Source organism: Macrobrachium rosenbergii, chromosome 20, assembly GCF_040412425.1.
Source record: "Macrobrachium rosenbergii isolate ZJJX-2024 chromosome 20, ASM4041242v1, whole genome shotgun sequence".
Taxonomy (NCBI): domain Eukaryota; kingdom Metazoa; phylum Arthropoda; class Malacostraca; order Decapoda; family Palaemonidae; genus Macrobrachium; species Macrobrachium rosenbergii.
In genome coordinates this window covers 35679092-35690726 of record NC_089760.1, presented here as the reverse complement: position 1 = coordinate 35690726, position 11635 = coordinate 35679092, and the positions used below count along the sequence as shown (strand labels likewise).

At 36.7% G+C, this 11635-nt stretch overlaps 1 protein-coding gene across 1 annotated transcript in view; it reads left to right on the top strand.

Moving 5' to 3' along the window:
* Positions 1-1278: 1278 nt before the first annotated feature.
* boca (LDLR chaperone boca) overlaps positions 1279-11635 on the top strand; it is a 17609-nt gene continuing 7252 nt past the window's right edge. Inside the window, exons 1-2 of the mRNA XM_067122529.1 lie at positions 1279-1737; positions 10168-10403. Of these exons, the coding sequence (XP_066978630.1) occupies positions 1579-1737; positions 10168-10403 (395 nt within the window). The 5' untranslated portion in view covers positions 1279-1578. The remainder of the gene's footprint in view (positions 1738-10167; positions 10404-11635) is intronic.

Below are 11635 nucleotides of genomic sequence, written 5' to 3'. Positions count from 1 at the left end.
TGAAAGTTTACTCAAACCAAGATTTTCATTTAAAATTGAAAATGCGGAACCATGGGAGATCCCAGTTTCATTAGCTATCATATCGATAGTAATCCGACGATCTTCATCCACTAGATTCTGCACCAAAGCCACAATTCTTTCATTTTTGCAGTCGATGGTCTTCCCTCTCTTGGGTTGTCTTTGAGGTCCTCCCGACCATCCTTAAATCGCTTTATCCAATCATAAACAACTGATTTAGATGGCGAAGAATCTCCATAAACTTGTTGCAAAGCTTCAATAATTTTCCTGGTTTCCAATCAAGCTTGGTCAGGAACTTGATGTTAGCTCTCATCTCAAAATTTTTATTTTCCATGGGTTCAAGAAGTTACTTTTCTGAAGCAGATGTTAACACCACGGTAGCAAGAGGATGACTGAGGTAACAAGTCTATATGGATCACTACATCACAGATAATTGTTTACCAAGTATTTGGGTTGTTTCATTCCTGTATAAATACATCATTCAACAATTTTTCCTGAACTTTTGACTTACTCGTATATATATATATATATATATATATATATATATATATATATATATATATATATATATATATATATATATATATATATATATATATATATATATATATATATATATATATATATATATATATATATAATGTTTTTCATTTTATAATTTAATAGTATTCCATGAAATATAAAAGGTTCGCAAAACACCATTAACACGAGAAAACCATTTACTTTCATCAAGTACACTTCTCTGTTTAAAAACATTGTTAAAATAAACTTTCTGAACTCCCGGTAAGTTCAAAAGGTCTTCAAATTCAGGGGATTGGTGTGTGAGCATGTTTTCGCTTATATTCATATCATTATATCAGGCTTCATTTAGTCATTTCGGTTGCCATTACTTCTTCAGTTACAAGTACAAATAATTGATGACATAAGCTGACACACTATGGGATTAGATGTACGTAATTGCTACCATGTATTGCAATAATCATTTGATTGATGATTACCAAAATGATGACGCTGTCACGGACCTATCCACCTGTGGGTTTTGACTATGCATAAAGACACGTAAAGAGAACTTCAAGTATGTAAATTTACAGGGATATGATCTAGAGGGCAAAGAATGTGGTCGGTGATTTCGGTAAACTCAACAATGCCGGTCTCATTCTGACAACCAATCAGGGAAAGCAACGTCATATAAGTGCCGAGCGATGTTGATTAATTCAGGATGATTGTCTTCTCTGTCTCCTTGAATGTATCGTGTGTCTTTTCTGTATTATCTTTTCTAGAGGAAATATGATGCACTTATCAGTGAGGAATGGATGTAATTCAAAGATTTTAATGGGTGTACAGTAATTGAGAACCGGTGAGTTATTTTCACTTTCCAGGAAACTTCACACTGTATAAATAATGTATTTTGTACCTTATTTATGATGCATATGAAGGATAAAAATAAAGTAAAAATAAAATTTGAGTTTATAGAGAGATCAACGGGCAAAATTGACGTAGCAAATAAAAAGGGAAGTATAATTGCAAAGTGAAAATAATTCAGAATGTAAACAAACCAACATGGCGGTCAGAATAACGTGTATTTTGGGAATTTTCCTGCTAATTTTCGTTGGTGTGTCTAGTAAAAAGACTAATGATGAAGAAAAACCAGCGTGGACAAAGAAGGACATAAGAGACTACACCGATGCTGATATGGAACGACTACTGGATCAGTGGGATGTGAGTAATTTGGACATAAACGTAGGGCAGTCATTCGTGTCCAGCCAGGGAACCTAGGCTAGATTCCCTAATCCAAAAGTTATGTGGCTCTAGCCAGCCGTTGACAATGCTTGAGTAAACTCAGCGTTGGAGTGGTATATGGCCTTTTTATTGTGTGTATATTGCAATTTAAGGAAGATTGCACTTAGACTATATGGAGTTTTAGAGTTTCACATCAGAAGGCAATTTGGGGTACCTTATGTTTGTAGACTGACAGCCAAGTGTCATTAGGAGAAGAATTGCTAACAACATTGGTTGGGTTTTATTTTGGCATTGTTTATTTACTTGAAACCATAGATGCATTCTGATGTTGAAAATATTTAACTAGCTTATGTTCTAGGCTGATATGTGTTTTGAAAGTTCCTTTCAATTTTTATTAGGAAACGTGGCCTAGCAGTATTGGCGGAGTGATTGCAGAATTAGGGAACAAGCTTCCATTGGTAATAAGTTTATAAAAAGATTTTTACAAGTTTGTGAAGTAGGCCGGTAAAACTATAGAACAGCCCTGCATGGACAATTACCTTGGTAATTGATTTTTCCTATGCTTTCAGGGTAGAACTAAGTATTAGCTCTGTGTCAGGTATTACCTTGGAAATTTACATTTTCTATAGTATTTTGGTTGCTTATGAAGAATTTACCATTATTCTTTGTCGCTCGACCGTAATTAAACTGTAATTAACCTCAGAACTGATTATAATTTTGCTATTGCACATATGCAGTGTTATAGGGGAACTTTTGGTGAAAGGCTAAGTAACATGGCCTACTAGGTTAGGTTAGGTTCGGGTACTTTAGGTTAGTATGGTTCCTTTTATAATAGGATTTCTTTAGCCAATCCCTTCTTGAATATATGGCTCCCTACTGTCTCTCGTTATTCATGGAACTGTTCCATACAGTCTGTGGGGATCTAATACTTAGAAATACTACTTTTAGTGTTGCTGATGGAGGTGGTGTTGTTTATTGTCGGTCAATTATTATTAACCTCATCTCTATCCAACATGGTTGGGGACCCTTTGGGAACTTGGGGTTTTGAGTTCGGGAAGTCACTGGGAGACAGACCGGACTGTCATGTTGTTATGGAATTGTTTAACGCATGCGCAAGTCAGTAGGGAGCCATATGTCCAAGAAGGGATTGGCTAAGGAAACCTATTATAAATGGAACTATACTAACCTAACGTGCCCTAACATAATCTAACCTAACCTAACCTAGTAGGCCATGTTACTTAGTTGGGGGGAGTTCTGCCCCCCAGACCCCCCAGTGAAGGAAACTACACTTTTTGCCAAAAGTTCCTCAATAACACTGCGCATGCGCGATAGCGTTCCAGGATGGTCAGCATACAATAACATACCAGTTCTGAGGTTAATTACAGGTTAACCAATTCTGAGCTTAATTACATGTTAATTACAGTTGACCGCCAAAAAATAAAGATAAATTCTTGATAAGCAACCAAAATATACTATAGAAAAAGTCAGTTTCCAAGGTAATAGCCCATGCGGAGCTATTCTATAGTTCTACTGATAGGCTTATAGTTTTTTTTTTTTTGCATCGGACAGTTGAAATTTTGGGTAGTAGGCAGATGAAATGAGTCACAACTTACTTAGGGGGATAGAGGGCACAGCATGCAAAGTAAGGTTAGTTATAGATATATCTGGTTAGGCTGTATTTTCCTTCTGAAATGTCTGCTACATTTAACAGGTAGCTTAGGCCAGACCATAACCTTCCTGTCTACATTGGCTGTGAAATTTCAAAAGAATTAATAGTTTAAGGGACTTTGGGCCTTGTCTCTTTGTCCTACATTCTTGATGAGGGTATGAATGTAGGTCAGTGGGCAAAAAAAAAAAAAAAAAAAAAGTAAAAAAATTGTAGGTTTTTTACGTTGTACAATTGAAATTACAGAAACAGTAGTTTAAAGGACCTTGTCCATTTATTCTGCATAGGCTACTTTACAGTTGTGTATGATATGAAGTTCATTGGATCAAAGTTCCCATTTAAACATGGGACTTGGCATTGGCTACACCTTAGAGTCCAGTTAGAATCTTATCAAGCATACATTTCAACTGGGATACTGCCTAGCAAACCTTCCCCTTACCTAACCTTACCTAGAGTGTCGAGCTCTGACTTTGCCTCCGTAGTCCCTGTGAGATAATGCTGGAAATAAAGAAGTGAGCTAGCCTAAGCTATCCCTTAATGATAGACTGTCAAGATCCAGATGGAATACATTTTAAACTGAGCTTACCAAAGATATTGTGCCCTGACTTAGGTTGGGGTAGAAATCCCCCAGCTCAATTAAAACTGTTTTCAAAGACGTACCTCAGTAGGCTACTAATTAATGGTATACAGTATCATCGTGCTGACTTATTAAAAAATGACAAATGGAATGCTTACCCGACTCAAAATCGCTGAGGCCAAAATAATAAAATTCCAGCCATGTTTTTGATGTTCGGCTGATTGAAGTAGATTGAAGTAGCTCATGGAAGTGCTAATCCAATGCCTTACCTGGGACAATAATATATCTTGGGCAGACATTATTGAAACACAGTAAAAGTTAAAAACCTTTGTCATGTGCTTCCATTTTGAGGTAGGAACAATCAATGGCTGAATCTAGATCAGAGCAAGAGTATGTCCCAGCATATGAGTCACATAGTTCAAATTTGCTGCAATTGGTTGGATTTAAAAAATAAAAGGCCTCAGGTATGACCGAGGTCGACTGGACATACAATTGGTCAGGTTTAAATTTTCTATGACTGGGTAATCAAAGCATTCGGGTTACCACAGTGCAGTCATCTTAAGAACTACTGTAGAGACAGGAGAGGTGTGTTGCATGATCACTGTTCACTTCAGTTGAAGAATTGATGGCACTTTACTAAGGATGTCCTTTTTGGGATGGTTTAAAGCATGTTGGACAACTTTTGTTATACTGTATAGTGTTTTTTATTTGGAGAAGCTGTATTAAAAATATGGCCCATCATTCTCCTTTCAATCCGTTTTGAAGATATAGTCACCCCTCAACCTTCATATTCTACAATTATGGGGACCACAGTGGGAAGAGAGGCTTTTGGGTTGGGGAAAACAAAACTAGTGAAATAAGAGGATGTATTTAACCTAACCTAACCTAGGGTGCTGGGTCCTTACTTGGGCATGGGCAAAATCCAGCCTAACCTACCGTAGGGTACTGTAAATTAGAATTAATAGGGTTGCAACCTAACCTAACCTTAACGTATGATGCCTAGTCCATATGTGATGAGCCCCCTCCCAAATCACTCCATATTAGTATAATCTGTCGCCAAGTCTTTACATGCTAGTGTGTGATGTCACCTTGAAAATGTTATATAAGCCTTATCTTAAGCAGAATTAGAATTTGCAGAAGTATTATGGGTATTGTAGAATAGTACCAGTATTATGGGTATTGTAGAATAGTACCTCCTTGTATTTCACTTTATAGTATTTCCCCCCCACCCAAAAACCTGCTTTTCCACAGTGCTTCCCCCATAATTGTAGGATATAAACTACATATTGGTTACTGAAATGAGTGTCAGACACATTCCAAAAAAAAAAAAAAAAAAAAAAAAAAAAAAAAAAAAAAGGCACATGCCTGCTCTGGAAAATTAGAACAGTAGAAGCAATCATTTGTCAGCATTGGGTATCCACATTTCCAGATGAAAATAAGAAAACACATTCCAAATATGCTAACCATTCTTAAACACTGTGCTTAGGGACAAGAAAAAATCTCACTTGGGGCCACTCTCTCGTGAACGTTGAAACATAAACAAAACTTAGAAAAAGTCAAAGTAGCTAACAACAGTAAATTTGCAATAGATGGTTTTCACATTAAGCATATTAATGGGACTTGAGAACAAAGCACAAAAAAAAAAATCTGATATTGAAAACTGGGTATTAAAGTAAAAAAAAAAAAAAAAAAGGCAATTTTTTCCTTGAATCCAGAAATGGAAGTGCAGCAGTAGTTTTTACTGGGTGATGTAGACTAGCTTAGTCATCCCACAGAAATACAAGCTTTCTGTGACAGTCATTTCTAAGTAATCATTAAAAAGGAAGTTCAGTGATATGTTTAAGATCTGTTTCTTCTTAATATGACCCTTCATTTTGCCATGTAACTTGCTCCAGTTTGCATGAACATGGAGAACTGGCCTTAGCTTCCATCTCAGTCAGTATAAAAGGTATTAGTTTGGTTTATCTGAGGTCACTGGCCAGGACCACTGGTCTTCAAGTTGTCCATTATAAGAATTTCTGTATTGTGGCATGAATTATTCAAGCTGACCTGGTTATGCAAAGCAAAATTGGAAAAAAAGCCATGGTCAGACTCAATGGAAAAGTTACTTACAAATAAGGTAATTATAGAAATAATTTCTCTGGGATGATGATCAGATAAGTCGAAGAATGAGGTATTCCCTAGCAGTTTTTCTTTTTACATTTGGAATTCAAGCATTGCCAAAAATACTTTGGCATGGTGTTATGTGTTGAACCATCACTGTTCATCCACTACTCTTCATAGAGGACAAATTCAAAATGGATGAATTCAGGCCTAGATTATATGAATATAGCAAAAATTGACTTTTAATGGTTAAAAATATAGTATGGTCTAGGGCATGAGCCAGGTCGACTTGGGCATGCAGTTGATTCAATTTAAAATGCCTGGAACCTCCCACCCATAGAAATTGATAATTCCATCTAATGTGCATAAAAAGAACTAGGAGCAGAGCAGTCTGTGGCTGTGGTTCATGTCAATGACAAACTTTGGAAAATTAGGGACCACACTAAAATTAGGAGACATTTAAAACTGAATCATTGACTGGGGACCCAACTTATTGATAGGTAAGGGTTTGAAAAGAGTACCGATCGGGGTCTGGGGCTATACAGAGATCATTTTGCCCTTGTCTTGTATTTAAACCCTTATAGTGTACTGACCAACCATCTCAGCAGTAATTGAGGGAATTTTAATCAGCATATTTTCTTGGTTATCAGACTACATAAATAAATAACAAGCATGTTCCATGATTTGCTTAGCCTGCTTGTTGGGTTTGATGGCCCAAATTGAACTTATTTTGTAAGTATGTGATGTTTTTGGCATTTCCATCATGTTTAGCCAACTCATTATCAACTGAGGAAAGCAGTGATGTCAAACCAGGGTTAGTTCTCCATGGGTAGAGATGTTCAAATCCAGTTTTTAAGGGAGGCTTAAAATATTTTCATGTTATACAAAAAGGAAGTTTTGTATAAGTACTTGCTGTGACAGAATTGATGCTAATTAGTAGATCAGCTTCCATTTATCCTACATATTTGATGTCAGTGGCAAGTATGGATGTTTTATTTTTTGGGGCCTGTTTTCTTTATATTTATAATGGCAAATTAAAAATGGCTGATATTAAGCTGTTCATTAGTGCCACCTGCTGGAGAACATAGAAATTATATGTATTTTGGTCTACTCGGTTGAAACAGCTTTTAAAGACAGAACCATCGATGTGGCATAGGTATAGATAATAAATCTTCAGTGTTTCTAGATGTTACATATAATGATTTCTTGTCTTGTGGTGTATAGTATTGCTTTTTACAAACAAATGTGCTTAAAATAAATGTATACTATCTGTTGTGTTTTACATATGAAGGCCAGTGCACAAAACACCTGAAAAATAAAACATGGAAAAAACTAATATCTCATATATAAAGTAAGAAATTTGTGTACTAATTAGTATCGATATCACTTATGTACTTATTGTAGGTGTGCCATAGTGTTCCATTTGGAATGTAGTGACCTTTTATGCTGATATGAGTACTGTACTGTATTTGTTTGATGGTTGCTATGGTTTTGAGTAAATATGAGATATTATTTCAGGCCAGAGTCAGTTATGAAACTGCATGTCTTATAAATTCAGTTTGTATGAGTACATATAGTTTAGCACTGAAATAAGAATTTGTGGGCTTATGGCTTTATTATTTGTGTGCTAAGCCTATTGCAAATGTAATGATATATTAATTTCTAACCTTATTAATGTCATAGGATTTCTCAAGTGATGATAAATATGATCACTATAATGAAAAATTTGTCATCTCCTGAAGCATTACCAGAGGGGTAAAAAATAATCTCATGTCCAACAGAGTACAATTTTATTTAACCAGTTCATTTTCTAGGTATTTCATACACACACTTTCCAGTGACTTTAGTGCCTCTATTTATTGCTTCTCCAGCATTACTATGCACTCTCAATTTCAAGTAAGCTTTTATTTAGGAAGGAATTAAAATCAATAATAATGCTAATAGAAACTAGTAAGTGCCTAAAGTTTCATAATTATAATAAGGGTATTTTAAATGAAACTTGAAATGATTAGATTGAATTAAAAGGCTCTTGGGATTTTATTTGGAAATTTTCTCCAAGAAAGAGGGCGACAGGTGAAATGTGATTACTGTATTATGAAAGGGGCTGTGGACTAAATGTTGAGTCAACCCCTGCCTATTTGTGGTTCTGGATTCACAGCTTCACCTATTCGCAGTTTTTTCTATGGAAGGTATATCCACACTATTTGTGGAAAATTTGCCTATTCACAGAATTTTCGTAGAGAAATATTCACTGATTACTGTATTTTCATATTGTTTTTGAGACTTAATATATTTTTCATGATAAAACTATTATAATAGGTTTTAAGTGTTTTTAGAGGGGGTTTGTGATGTTTGAGCTATCACAATAGGCAGTATAAGTGTTTTTAGAGGGGTGTCAAGTATTTGTGGGGGCTAGTGGTCCCTATCCCCTTTGAATCCCAGGGGTCGACTGTACTGTACAAATTGGAGCTACCAAAGGAAAATGCACTTTTAAAAAAGGAGCCACAATGAAATACACATTAAGACAATACATCTCAAATTTAATTGGTTAGCTCACTTCAGGTGGTACACACACAAACTTGAGGAAAGGTATTAGGGTCTAGGCTATACTGTGCTACTTGATGTATGCCGAGGATTAACTGAGGTCAGCAAGGCTATTTGCCTGATATTCCCAGTCTAAGTAGGCTAGCCTAACACTAACAGCAATCTGCATTCTCAGTGCTGCATCTTAAAGAAGCACTACCTTTAAGGCCCCGTCCACACGGTCGAGCTTTGCTCTGCGAACTTTGCTCGGTGTGACGTCTGAAACGGAGAAACGGGGGCAAAGCTTCGTATAGGACTTTCCTAATGTTTATCGAAGTATCGAGGCTTTGCCTGCAGCAGCAGGGCTGTTAACTGACTGAAGTATTTCTGGTAAACGGATAAAGACGTCACCTACGGAAAATAAACAAGAGTTTCTCGTTATTTTACCCTTCATAATGAATACGTCAGGCAAGTATGACTTATGGGAACTTTGAAAACCAAATATATTAACATTCTTTATGTAATGCTACGGAAATCTGTCAGTCTAGTCAATTATGGAGTCAGCTTACTGACATTTGACCAATCAGGTGACTAGAAGATTCCTTAAGGTTCTTTACAACTTATCATTCATATTCCAAACTATTTTTGTTATAAGTAATAAGTTTACTCATAACTGCATTGTCTAAAAACCATGCATAAGTTCATCAGTAAATAACTGCTAACTTTTGTTTTTTTCCTTCATTTTTTCTTTGTTAGGGTCCATTTTCATACAGTTAATGAAATCTGATTCATAGCCATGTCTCAGTTCCCGCAATATCGTCATATGACTTCCTCCTATGTCTGCTCTTCTTTGTAGCCACTCTTTACACCACGTCCTTTTCTGCCTTGTCGCTTTTATCTTTGCACACATTGCTACAACAATGCACAGCGCGATTTTCTTCTTGCGTGTCTTACGATCCATATTATCCACAACTCGGTCCTGTGTCAGTCACTGCTGGGCTCTCACTATCCAACCAGCGTCGTTCGGACAGCAGCATAAATGTGTACGACAGGCTTAGCCCGCAAAGAGGCAAAGTTTACCGAGCACAGCTCGATCGTGTGGACGGGGCCTAACGGTCATTGCAAATGACTGTAAACAGACTCATAGGCTAGCAACAATTAAAGTTCTAATAGTCTGGGCTTGGAGAGGTCCAGCCTTTGGCTCTGTAACATGTTACAACTAACAAATACTAGGGAATGTAAAGCATATTATCCACATTCAGACACTGACCATCAAGACTATTATGCATTATAACACTACTTTATTAACTTTATTAAAACTCACTTATGATGGTAATGGCTGGTGGCTACAACATTGCCACCACCAGATGGCACGTATTTGATTAGATAGCCATATTGTTAATGTGGTTTGTCAATTTTCTTTTTCTGACATAACAGGCTATGAATTCCAGTTAAGGAAGACTTATATTCATGGGACATGAAAATTGAAATTTTTACAAATTGTTATACTTTCCTAAAATTTTCTTTATTTTCCTTGCAGGAAGATGAAGAACCTTTACCAGATGATGAGTTGCCAGAACATTTACGACCTCAGCCCAAACTCAGTTTTGACCCAAATAATATAGGTGATCCTGAAAATTTATTAAAAATGAGCAAGAAAGGGCGTACACTTATGATGTTTGTGCAGGTAGAAGACCGTTTGTCTCCTGATGAAGCTGAAGAGGTTACTAAGATATGGCAGAGTGCATTGTACAACAGTCACATTCAGGCAGAGAGGTTAGTCACCATAGCCAGATACAGTTGTATTTTGCCTCGTCAGACTCCTTCGTTACATATTGTATTGGGTAGTGGGAATAAATGTCATTTAGTTTAAAGCCTGTTAGATACGAAGATAGAATCATATTGCTTTCAGTGGTAGAGAAAACATGAAAATTAGCATAGCCTTCATCATTTAAGTGAAAACGTTTGTTCCTATGGGAATATAAACTGTCACATTTGATGTAGAAGCATCCATCATTGCAAGCTGGAAGCGGTTGCTGGAATTGGTAAGAAGCTGGAATCACTACCCCTAAGTCATCACTCTTTGGAGTTGATTCTAACATGCCTCCCCTTCTAGGAGATGGCAGAAGAGAAAGCAGGAACAGAAGGCAGAACTTTGGCTCAAGTCTTTGTGAGCAAACAGTGTGGCAAATCTTTGGTGTTACTTCATTCTTGCTTTCCAGACCCTAGGTTGGGTTCAATGGCTTTCAGACCAAGAGAAGACAGAACTTATCCTCTGTGGCATAACAGTTACGGCTGCATAGACCCTAACATTATCTTTCCCATCTTTTTTAAACAGAATACTGATGTCATTACTCGTAAGATAACTACTGCTTTTGGAAAGTTAGTGGGACCTGCAAGTTTTCCTTCTGTTTGGAGGAAAGGAAACATTGCTTCAGTACCTAAGGGACCAATTCCATCCTCATGCTCCTTAGAATTCAGACTGATTTCAATTGCTGTACCAATTTTATCTGTTTTTGAGAAGCTTTTCTAAGCATCTTTATAGGTTACAGCATTGCAGTTTGGGTTTTGTAAAGGCCTTGGTGCTTGTGATGCACTCTTGTGAGTATCTACCATCTTGTAGAGTGCTTTTGATGAGGGTGCAGAGGTATGCATGGTTAGTTTAGATTTCAGTGTAGCATTAGTGTGTGAATCGTGAAACATTTATCTACAAGTTAAGATCATTGGGAATTGGTGGATCTGTATTTAGATGAATTTTCAGCTGGCAGAACCCAAAGGGTCTATGTTGATGGCTAGGATAGTAGCTTTAGTAATATCATTTTAGGTGTTCCTCAAGGTAGTGTTCTTAGACCTTTGCTGTTTGTAATCAGTACTAGTGACGTGGCAAGGTCTGGAGAAAAAGTGCCAATGATGCTACTCTTCTAGATGTTCCATCTCCATGTTGTAGGTCTGTTGCAGAATCCTGGCACCTTTTGATGAGTAGATTAGGCATCAGGGCATTAAGTTTA